The sequence below is a fragment of the Pleurodeles waltl genome, chromosome 5, assembly GCF_031143425.1.
Source record: "Pleurodeles waltl isolate 20211129_DDA chromosome 5, aPleWal1.hap1.20221129, whole genome shotgun sequence".
In the NCBI taxonomy this organism is placed as follows: domain Eukaryota; kingdom Metazoa; phylum Chordata; class Amphibia; order Caudata; family Salamandridae; genus Pleurodeles; species Pleurodeles waltl.
In genome coordinates this window covers 129,177,774-129,190,096 of record NC_090444.1, presented here as the reverse complement: position 1 = coordinate 129,190,096, position 12,323 = coordinate 129,177,774, and the positions used below count along the sequence as shown (strand labels likewise).

Here is a 12,323-nt window from a genome sequence, read left to right as displayed (position 1 = left end):
GGCAGCTGCTCTCTGCTACACCAAAGCAGGCCGGGGGCACGCAGCAGTCACTACATCCTCTGAACAGCCATGGAGACGTCCTGCTGCATTACAGCAGGCAGGTGGCTTTACCTCAGAAAAATGTAAGCTTTAGAATACTGGTGTACCTGATTAAAAAAAAAAGTGTCAAGGTCAAACCAAAAAGCAATTGATGATGGGCTGTCTCAGAAAGCCTCACAACTGCTGTGTACTTTAATCCTTTACATAAACCATTCCTTGCCGTTTCACTAACCTTCATGTGCTATGACGTTTAGAAAGCTGTGCTGTTCAGTACTGCAATCCGCCGCCTGCGGGATCATCCTAAATTGCGCACCAAGACATTTCTAGAACTTCCAGCCATGCAATATAAACAAAATTCCTCATGGTCCAAAATTTCTAGCCGCATCCTCTAAGCTTCCTTCAAACGGCCTACTCCAGGATGCCTATTCTGAATACTACATCTATTTATCCAATGCAGAGGCGACCGCAGTCAATACTGTTACCTCATTAAGAAATTGCCCTTTATCTGAACTTTCAAACTTAAAAACAGAATAGAATCTGGGAAAAAGAGACCTGAAACATGCAATGATGTAGATAGACTAGCCCCCTCCCACGCACAGCTATCACTCCTGTGAAAGGAATGAGCATAACCTAGGCAACACATCACGTTTAATCCAATGTGGCTGGGGCACAGAGCTTGCCGACGTCAACAGGAGCTGTTTTAAAATTAGTTTTAAGTCTCTGTAATCCAATTACAGGCAAAAGCACATTGGTAAGCATTCCTCTTTGGCAACAAGAGCAACACAAAATAGACAACCAGGCTTGATTAATACAGTGACGCACTAGGGTTCATGAGGGATGTTTGACCCTTACCACGCACATGCCCTTACCCATCCCTAAACCGTAAGAATAACGTTAACACCCAAATACCCTTAATAACCCTAAACCCTTGCCACCCAAATGCCCTCACCCACCCCTCAAAAAAAAAAAAAATCCATCAGCACTGAGGTGATCCCTCAAGCAGGAGGCTCAGAAAAAGGGTGGGTTCCCGAAACGTTTCCCACCCCCCATTCATTTTTCCGTAGGGTTTTTAAACCGCAATAGCATCCCAAACCACTGAATGGAATTACATCAAATTTGGCACAAAGGTGTCTGGTCCAGAAAGAAAAAAGAAAAAAAAAATATATATCTATATCTATATCTGGAAAATGTCACTTACCCAGTGTACATCTGTTCGTGGCATGATACGCTGCAGATTCACATGCTTTGCACATCCCGCCATCTAGTGTTGGGCTCGGAGTGTTACAAGTTGTTTTTCTTCGAAGAAGTCTTTTCGAGTCACGAGATCGAGGGACTCCTCCTCCTCCTCCTCCTCCTCCTCCTCCTCCTCCTCCTCCCCCCCACCCCCTTTCGGCTCCATTGCGCATGGGCGTCGACTCCATCTTAGATTGTTTTCCCCGCAGAGGGTGAGGTAGGAGCTGTGTATTATAGTAATAGTGCCCATGCAATGGAGTAAAAATGTATGTACATAATGTGGTTTAAAGCGATATATTTACAAATTTACAAATGCTCAAGATCAACTTCAAACGGTTACAGGCTCCCGGGGAGGCGGGTGGGCGCATGTGAATCTGCAGCGTATCATGCCACGAACAGATGTACACTGGGTAAGTGACATTTTCCGTTCAATGGCATGTGTAGCTGCAGATACACATGCTTTGCATAGACTAGTAAGCAGTTATCTCCCCAAAAGCGGTGGCTCAGCCTGTAGGAGTTGTTTGAAATAAAGTTCGTAGCACTGCTTGTCCTACTGTGGCTTGTTGTGTTGTTAACACATCTACACAGTAATGCTTGGTGAACGTATGAGGCGTAGACCATGTGGCAGCCTTACATATTTCATTCATTGGAATATTTCCTAGAAAGGCCATGGTAGCACCTTTCTTCCTAGTTGAGTGTGCCTTTGGTGTAATAGGCAGTTCTCTTTTTGCTTTGAGATAACAGGTTTGAATGCATTTAACTATCCATCTGGCAATGCCTTGTTTGGATATTGGATTCCCTATATGAGGTTTTTGGAAAGCAACGAATAGTTGTTGTTTTTCGAATCTGTTTTGTTCTGTCAATGTAGTACATTAATGCTCTTTTGATGTCTAATGTATGTAGTGCTCTTTCAGCTACAGAATCTGGTTCAGGAAAGAACACTGGTAGTTCTACTGTTTGATTTAAGTGGAACGGTGATATGACTTTTGGTAAGAACTTCGGATTTGTTCGTAAGACTACTTTATTCTTGTGTATCTGAATAAAGGGTTCTTGTATGGTAAATGCCTGTATTTCACTTACTCTTCTTAGAGATGTGATGGCAATTAGAAATGCTACTTTCCATGTTAAATATTGTATCTCACATGAGTGCATGGGTTCAAACGGTGGACCCATGAGCCGTGTTAAGACAATGTTGAGGTTCCACGAAGGAACTGGTGGTGTTCTTGGTGGGATAATTCTTTTTAGTCCCTCCATAAAAGCCTTTATGACTGGTATCCTAAATAGTGAAGTTGAATGCGTAATTTGCAGATAAGCTGAAATTGCTGTGAGATGTATTTTAATGGATGAGAAAGCTAGCTTTGACTTTTGTAAGTGCAGTAGATAGCTGACGATTTCTTTAGCAGATGCGTGTAAGGGTTGCATTTGTGTACAGGGAGTGCAGAATTATTAGGCAAATGAGTATTTTGACCACATCATCCTCTTTATGCATGTTGTCTTACTCCAAGCTGTATAGGCTCGAAAGCCTACTACCAATTAAGCATATTAGGTGATGTGCATCTCTGTAATGAGAAGGGGTGTGGTCTAATGACATCAACACCCTATATCAGGTGTGCATAATTATTAGGCAACTTCCTTTCCTTTGGCAAAATGGGTCAAAAGAAGGACTTGACAGGCTCAGAAAAGTCAAAAATAGTGAGATATCTTGCAGAGGGATGCAGCACTCTTAAAATTGCAAAGCTTCTGAAGCGTGATCATCGAACAATCAAGCGTTTCATTCAAAATAGTCAACAGGGTCGCAAGAAGCGTGTGGAAAAACCAAGGCGCAAAATAACTGCCCATGAACTGAGAAAAGTCAAGCGTGCAGCTGCCACGATGCCACTTGCCACCAGTTTGGCCATATTTCAGAGCTGCAACATCACTGGAGTGCCCAAAAGCACAAGGTGTCCAATACTCAGAGACATGGCCAAGGTAAGAAAGGCTGAAAGACGACCACCACTGAACAAGACACACAAGCTGAAACGTCAAGACTGGGCCAAGAAATATCTCAAGACTGATTTTTCTAAGGTTTTATGGACTGATGAAATGAGAGTGAGTCTTGATGGGCCAGATGGATGGGCCCGTGGCTGGATTGGTAAAGGGCAGAGAGCTCCAGTCCGACTCAGACGCCAGCAAGGTGGAGGTGGAGTACTGGTTTGGGCTGGTATCATCAAAGATGAGCTTGTGGGGCCTTTTCGGGTTGAGGATGGAGTCAAGCTCAACTCCCAGTCCTACTGCCAGTTCCTGGAAGACACCTTCTTCAAGCAGTGGTACAGGAAGAAGTCTGCATCCTTCAAGAAAAACATGATTTTCATGCAGGACAATGCTCCATCACACGCGTCCAAGTACTCCACAGCGTGGCTGGCAAGAAAGGGTATAAAAGAAGGAAATCTAATGACATGGCCTCCTTGTTCACCTGATCTGAACCCCATTGAGAACTTGTGGTCCATCATCAAATGTGAGATTTACAAGGAGGGAAAACAGTACACCTCTCTGAACAGTGTCTGGGAGGCTGTGGTTGCTGCTGCACGCAATGTTGATGGTGAACAGATCAAAACACTGACAGAATCCATGGATGGGAGGCTTTTGAGTGTCCTTGCAAAGAAAGGTGGCTATATTGGTCACTGATTTGTTTTTGTTTTGTTTTTGAATGTCAGAAATGTATATTTGTGAATGTTGAGATGTTATATTGGTTTCACTGGTAATAATAAATAATTGAAATGGGTATATATTTTTTTTTGTTAAGTTGCCTAATAATTATGCACAGTAATAGTCACCTGCACACACAGATATCCCCCTAACATAGCTAAAACTAAAAACAAACTACAAACTACTTCCAAAAATATTCAGCTTTGATATTAGTGAGTTTTTTGGGTTCATTGAGAACATGGTTGTTGTTCAATAATAAAATTAATCCTCAAAAATACTACTTGCCTAATAATTCTGCACTCCCTGTATTATGGCAGTAATAAACAAATCTTTTCCACTTATTTGCATAGCAATGTCTTGTGGTTGGTTTTCTAGCTTGTTTTATGACCTCCATACATTCCTGTGTAAGGTCTAGATGTCCGAATTCTAAGACTTCAGGAGCCAAATTGCTAGATTCAGCGATGCTGGATTTGGGTGTCTGATCTGTTGTTTGTGTTGAGCTAACAGATCTGGTCTGTTCGGTAGTTTGACATGAGGCACTACTGAAAGGTCTAGTAGTGTTGTGTACCAAGGTTGTCTTGCCCAAGTTGGTGCTATTAGTAGGAGTTTGTTTTGCCTCAATTTGTTTACTAGATATGGAAGGAGAGGGGGAAAGCGTATGCAAATATCCCTGACCAACTCATCCATAACGCATTGCCCTGAGACTGATCCTGTGGGTACCTGGATGCGAAGTTTTGGCATTTTGCGTTTTCTTTTGTTGCAAATAGATCTATTTGTGGTGTCCCCATCTTTGGAAGTAAGTGTTTAGTATTTGGGGTTGAATCTCCCATTCGTGGATCTGTTGGTGATCCCGAGAGAGATTGTCTGCTAACTGGTTCTGAATTCCTGGAATGAACTGCGCTATTAGGCGAATGTGGTTGTGAATCGCCCAATGCCAAATTTTTTGTGCCAGGAGACACAACTGTGTTGAGTGTGTTCCTCCCTGTTTGTTCAGTTAATACAGTGTTGTCATGTTGTCTGTTTTGACAAGAATGTGTTTGTGGATCATTATAGGTTGAAAAGCTTTCAACGCTAGAAATACTGCCAGTAATTCTAAGTGATTTATGTGAAACTGTCTCTGTTGAGTGTCCCATTGTCCTTGGATGCTGTGTTGGTTGAGGTGTGCTCCCCACCCTATCATGGAGGCATCCGTTGTTATTACGTATTGAGGCACTGGGTCTTGGAAAGGCCGCCCTTTGTTTAAATTTATAGTGTTCCACCATTGAAGCGAGGTGTATGTTTGGCGGTCTATCAACACTAGATCTTGAAGTTGACCCTGTGCCTGTGACCATTGTGATGCTAGGCACTGTTGTAAGGGCCGCATGTGCAATCTTGCGTTTGGGACAATGGCTATGCATGAGGGCATCATGCCTAGTAGTTTCATCACTATTTTGACTTGTATGTTTTGTTTTGGGTGCATGGCTTGTATTACATTGTGAAATGCCTGTACCCTTTGTGGACTTGGAGTGGCAATCCCTTTCGTTGTGTTCATTGTCGCGCCTAAGTATTGTTGTATTTGACACGGCTGAAGGTGTGACTTGTTGTAGTTGAGTGAGAAACCTAGTTTGTGAAGGGTTTCTATGACATACTTTGTGTGTTGTGAGCACCGTTCCTGCGTGTTGGTTTTTATTAACCAATCGTCTAGGTACGGGAACACATGTATTTGCTGTCTTCTGATATGAGCAGCCACTACTGCCAGGCATTTTGTAAAAACTCTTGGAGCAGTTGTTATCCCAAATGGCAACACTTTGAATTGGTAATGTACCCCTTGGAATACAAACCTTAAGTACTTTCTGTGTGAAGGATGTATCGGTATATGGAAGTACGCATCCTTTAGGTCTAGTGTTGTCATGTAGTCTTGTTGTTTGAGCAGTGGGATTACGTCCTGTAATGTCACCATGTGAAAGTGATCTGATTTGATGAAGGTATTTAATGTTCTAAGATCTAAAATGGGTCTTAGAGTCTTGTCCTTTTTGGGTATGAGAAAGTACAGAGAGTAAACTCCTGTTCCTTTTTGTTGAATTGGTACTAATTCTATTGCTCCCTTTTGTATTAACGCTTGGACCTCTAGTCCTAGAAAATCCATGTGTTGTTTTGACATAGTGTGTTTTCGGTGGGACGTATGGAGGGAATTTGAGAAATTCTATGCAATAACCATGCTGGATAATTGCTAGGACCCAAGTGTCTGTTATTTCCTCCCAATGTTTGTAAAATTTGGTTAGTCTCCGCCCCACAGGTGTTAGGTGTTGGGGATTTGTGACGTGGAAGTCACTGTTTTGAGGAGTTTTGGGACTTTGGAACTTCCCTCTACTCTTTTGGAATTGTCCCCCTCTATATTGCCCCCGAAAACTTCCCCGCTGATATTGGCTCTGATAAGTGGGCCTTGTTTGTGAGGTTGTGGGTTCTGTAGTTTGTCCTCGAAACCCCCCTCTAAACTGCATTTTGCGAAATGTGCCTCTGCTCTGTGGGGAGTAGAGCGCGCCCATGGCTTTGGCCGTATCAGTGTCTTTTTTTAAGTTTTTCGATAGCAGTGTCCACCTCCGGCCCAAACAACTGCTGTCCGTTAAAAGGCATATTAAGCACGGCTTGTTGTATTTCCGGCTTGAATCCTGACGTACGCAACCATGCGTGTCTCCTTATGGTTACTGCTGTATTTACTGTCCTAGCAGCTGTATCTGCTGCATCCATTACTGACCGTATCTGATTATTTGAGATACTTTGTAATTCCTCCACCACTTGTTGTGCCCTTTTCTGGAACTCCTTGGGTAAGTGTTCAATGAAATGTTGCATTTCGTCCCAATGAGCCCTATCATATCTTGCCAGTAGTGTCTGTGAGTTGGCAATACGCCATTGGTTGGCAGCTTGTGCTGCAACCCTTTTCCCCGCAGTGTCGAACTTGCGACTCTCCTTGTCTGGAGGTGGTGCGTCTCCTGAGGTGTGAGAGTTTGCTCTTTTGCGAGCTGCCCCTACTACCACAGAGGCTGGTGTTAATTGCTGCGTGATATATACAGGGTCTGTTGGCGGTGGCTTGTACTTTTTTTCTACTCTTGGAGTTATGGCCCTGCCCTTCACAGGCTCCTGAAACACCCGTTTGGAGTGTTTTAGCATTCCAGGTAGCATAGGTAAGCTTTGATATTGGCTATGAGTTGAGGATAGTGTATTAAACAAAAAGTCATCCTCAATTGGTTCTGCGTGCAAGGTGACGTTATGAAATGCAGCTGCTCTTGACACCACCTGTGTATAAAGCTGTACTGTCCTCAGGTGGCGACGGCCTAGCTGGGTAACAGTCTGGGCTGTTATCCGACACTGGCGCATCATAAAGATCCCATGCGTCGGGATCATCTTGACTCATTCCAGTATGAGTTGGGGATTGCATCAGTGGTGGAGTGGCTACCGGTGATATGTTTGTTGATGGTGGTGGGGATGGTGGCGGTGTTCGTTTTGCCACCTTTGCCTATGGCTGATTGTCCTTTTCTTGAAAGGAAAGTCTTCTTTTCATCCTAATTGGGGGAAGAGTACTTATCTTCCCTGTGTCCTTTTGGATGTGGAGCCTTCTCTGAGTGTAGTCTGCCTCCATTGACTGTAGTTCTTGTCCGAACTTATGTCCTTGCATTTGGGAAGACAGTCCCTGTTCCTCTGTGTAGGAACCTGATTTCGGCTCCAAGGCTGGATGTTTCGGAATGGAAATCTTTTCGGTAGCCTTTTTCGGCTCAGACGACACCTTCTTTATTTTCAGCGTCCCGGTCTCTCGTGCCGACTTGTTTCGGTGCCGCTCTCTCGGTGTCGAACTTGCTCGGTCCCGCTGTCTCGGGCTCGAGTTTGCTGTGTGCCGGTATCTCGACCAGAGTCGGATGACTTCGACACATGCGTGCTCTTTTTCAGTGGCGATGGTCGGTCACCTATTTTTCGGGTTAAGCCATGGCCTGCTGGCGGTGGCGTCCCCTGGGATTTTGTGGTCTTGTCGTGAGTTTTGTGTGTCGACGTCTTACTCACGGTTTTAGGCGTCTCTTCGGGATCGAGCTCTTCTGAGTCAGAGTCCTGGATGGAGAAGGTTTCTTCTTCCTCCTACAAGTGTCTTTGTCCTGTCGGCGCCGACGCCATTTGCAGTCTTCTTGCTCTTCGGTCTCTTAGTGTCTTCCTCGACCGAAACGCTCGAGAGGCTTCACAAGTATCTTCTTTGTGTTCTGGCGACAAACACAAGTTACAGACCAGGTGCTGATCTGTATACGGATACTTGTTGTGGCATTTGGGGCAGAAGCGGAATGGAGTCTGTTCCATCAGCCTTGAAGAGACACGTGGTCGGGCCGAGCAGGCCCCGACGGGGGAAAATCGAAAAAACCCCAAAGGGCCACCGGAGCTCTTCAAAAGTCAATGTCGATCTGTTGTAACTAACCCGACACCAAACGCAAACAATACCGTCGAATTTTCCGAGATTCTTACTATCTTTCCGAACCGAAACACGGAGCGAAAAGGAACACGTCCGAACCCGATGGCGGAAAAAAAACAATCTAAGATGGAGTCGACGCCCATGCGCAATGGAGCCGAAAGGGGAGGAGTCCCTCGATCTCATGACTCGAAAAGACTTCTTCGAAGAAAAACAACTTGTAACACTCCGAGCCCAACACTAGATGGCGGGATGTGCAAAGCATGTGTATCTGCAGCTACACATGCCATCGAACATATATATATATATACATACACACATATATACACACACACACTCTTTCTGGACCAGAGCTATCTTTGTGCCAAATCCCCCCCACCCCAAAACCCCCAAGACACTTTTCTTTTTTAAATTTCATCACGATTAGCGAAAAACCAAAAACAAGTGCGGGCTCCTGAGCTTGTGTAACCCCCCCCCCCCCCACTCAGGGCACGAGCTTTTGTTACTTTAGATAACTCTATAACAGGTGAATTTCTACAGTTTGGTATATTTAAGACGTGAGCCTTACTATAACATCCCTGTAACCTTTGGGGTTTTTAAGTGTGTGTATGTATGTGTATATATTTATTTATTACACACACACACACCCCTACCTGATACATACTTACTATTTCGTGGTAAAGGCATGATGGGTGGTAAAGGCATGATGGGTGGTAAAGGCATGGGGGGGGGGGGGGTGCAGGTAAAGGAGATTTTCCATTCACAAGTAATCGTGGAGAGCAGTTGAGGATACGGAGTGACCCCCCTCCTGCAAGGGCTGGGCAGCAAGTGAACAAGTGGCCGCTCACTGTCAGCAAAGGAGAGATGCACTTACCTTGAATGCTCAGCATCTGGCCCAGTTTCAGGGCGGCGCCACGCACCTTGCACAAAGTGCGAACAATCCTCTCAGCATTCGCTTCAGACAGGAATGGGCTCGAGTCCAGAACGGCTTTCTTTCCTACAGTGCGAGAAAAAGTGCAAAGGAAAAAAATCAATTCTTTAGTCCTCCTTTTAAGGCTATGCTATATTACTCATTTTCTGCCTACAGACCTTCAGTGCACGGTCAGACTTAACTTCGTACAGTACATTATTAGCACTCTCAAAAAAAGTCTTTGAAAGCCACAAGTCCGAACCAAACTCTGACAAAGAAATCCACTTTAGCATAATTCAGTATCTCCTTAGATTGCAAATAAAGGCATTTAATATCCAGTATCCTAAATTCCTGCAAGACAGCTGTGTAATCTCTACAACCGGCCCCTCTGATAAGAAATGACACTTTTTTCCCCATCCATCCACACAGCACAAGCCCAGAAACATAGGCACAACTGAACCGGAGAACTCTGGGCCATCAAACTTTGAAGGAGCCATTCGGTGAATGATGTCAAAATACATCTCAATATCCACGCTGACGTCCTCAAATAAAGCAACATTCTAGAATGGCTGTGGCTGGTGATGGTGGATTTTTCCCACTACACTGAATGGTTCCTTTAAATTTAAGGGATGGATAAAAGCTTTGGTAATGTTAGGAATAAAAACATTAGTTTCACTTCACCACCAGTAACAAGCAGCCTCAAAAGATACATAAGGCAGCTCAAATCGACACAGCTTTACACAAAAAGACCCAGTTCGAGTTGCACAAAAGTGGGTGAGTAACTATAGGTTACATCTCTGGTTTGGTCACTAGTTTTCAGGGAAGCGGATAAATGGATTACACCCACAATAAAAGTGGTCAGCATACTAGGATCTATTTTTGAGTCTCTTGTAAAACACTCATCATTTAGCAGGGAGGCCAAACGCATATCAGAATGGACTTTTTTGTTGCTAAAAGCAGCACTACGTCCAAAGTGCCCAAACACTAAGCAGTTGTGCAGGTGGCGTAAACATACTACTCCCTCCTAAGAAAGTTAACTCGCCTAAAGGTGCATGTTGTTCTGATCCATATTTGCACAACGAGAATCTCAACAATGGGAGCAATCTGCTCAAAGGTGACTTGTGCGTTTTACCAGATACTTATGCTCCATACAAGCCTAATGAGCTTAGCAGCATTAGGGCGCAGAATCTTAAAGATGGGCAATTGGAACACAAGACTGGCAAGCTCTACGAGGTAATCCAGAAGGTATCATTAGGGGAATTATACATCACCCATAATACAGCAGCATGCCTTGTGGTACGCATCAGGAGGTAACAGCAAAATAAATGGTGCCGAACTGAATATTGTAGGGGAGTGTTCAGAGGGAGAATAGAGATTTTTAACTGCAAAGTCTCGTGATGGGGAACAGATGAGAAGATGAATGCAGGTCGGAGAGCACTGACCAACTAGTCCAGCACTGTGATCAAGTCTTGCTCCAAAAAAAGGATAGGTTTGTTTGAGTTAACCTAAAGACAAAGCAACACCACACGGGGTGATCTGCAACAATTTAAACAGATCAAGATCCACAGTGGGCGACAGGAAGAGGTACATTTCAACCAGAAACATGTAGGCACAGTTATTTTCGCATGAAAATAATTTGGATAGGAATTTCTAAATATCACTGTAATGTAGCTCTTACAAATTTGGAAATTTAGTCTGCTGTAGATCTTAAATATGTAAAATAGCTGGGCAGTACAATTTACCTACACAAACCATCAACTTACAAAGGTGACCTTTTAATAAGAAAGTCCTGGTCCAGTACAGAGGTCTGACTTGACACCCTAATCCTTCTATAAAGATGGAAACACTCCTCTTTAAAGCCCAACTTGCTGTCTGTTCTTCTATTTGAAGAGAGCACAAGTAATATGAAGGGTCTTTGAAATCGGTCTTGGTTTTGCAACTGAAGAGAAAAACAAGCACTGGCAGAACTGATAGGTCGCACTTTTGAGGGCCATTGGTTTTTAAAAAAAGTTTTAGCTATTCTGTGCCGCATACCTGATACTGTGCTGCATGGCTAAATAAGAAAACAAATTCAGGTAATTTTGTAGGTGCACGCACCATGCATGACCGTGCCCTCAAAATGACACCCCCCCCCACAAAAAAAAATTTATTTGCCAATCCATATTAGAACAGCAAATAAAAAGAAAGAAGTGTGCATGTGTTTTGTTTGTAAAGTGGATGGAGGAAACAATATGGGTGGGGGAGACACGGAAGCAGCACACGGCAAAAGCAGGTTGGGGTGGAGAGGACAACACTGATAAGGAAGCAACAGGAAGAGCCAGAAGTATGGGCGCTGTGGGCAAGCAACATGGAAGGAGAGCAAACTGGCAAGAGGGAGCACAACCTGGAGCTGGGAGAAGCACCTGAACAGTAAAGAAACAGGCGGGGGTGCTCAAGAGGGCAACCGCATCATCTATAGGGGCTGGGGGAAAATTACATGGGTGAGAACAGCACAAAAAGGTGAAGAGAAGTACGCTTGGGAGAAAGCTGGATAATATGCATTCTTGTGTAGTGCCTAAACAAAAATAAAAAAAATTAAGCCTGAAAAAGCAATCAGTTCAAGGACACAGTAATGTGTACATGCTCCAGGGGAGGGCCAAACACAAGAAAATGAAGGAAATCTCACACCCACACTAATGAGTAAGAAGGAAGCAAATGAGTGGCAATCAAGCCAACCAGTGGCAAGCAACAGGCAGGCTCTAAGCCCACTGTTAGCTAATAATACATCTCACAACAGATAGGACATGTGCTGCCTAGTAGGCAAGACCTAAAAAGCATTCCAGATATGACAGGGTGCGAGGAAGTAAAGTAGGCGTAAAAGGCTGCTTCTATAAAAGTATAGTTTCCACTAGAAGTAGGGATATTACATATCTTAAAATAAACAGGGAGGCAAATGTTTTCTGGCCTATGTCCGTTCAGGTAACCTAACCTGGGTTTTGGATATTTTTCATTAGTTTATATCCATAATGACTCACCATTTAATAACTGCAGATA

At 43.9% G+C, this 12,323-nt stretch overlaps 1 protein-coding gene across 1 annotated transcript in view; it reads right to left on the bottom strand.

Annotated features, from left to right (window-relative positions):
- The window catches only part of LOC138297005 (atypical kinase COQ8A, mitochondrial-like), a 229,689-nt gene that overhangs the window by 14,070 nt on the left and 203,296 nt on the right, over positions 1-12,323 (bottom strand). Inside the window, exon 6 of the mRNA XM_069236522.1 lies at positions 9,255-9,377. Within this exon, the coding sequence (XP_069092623.1) occupies positions 9,255-9,377 (123 nt within the window). The remainder of the gene's footprint in view (positions 1-9,254; positions 9,378-12,323) is intronic.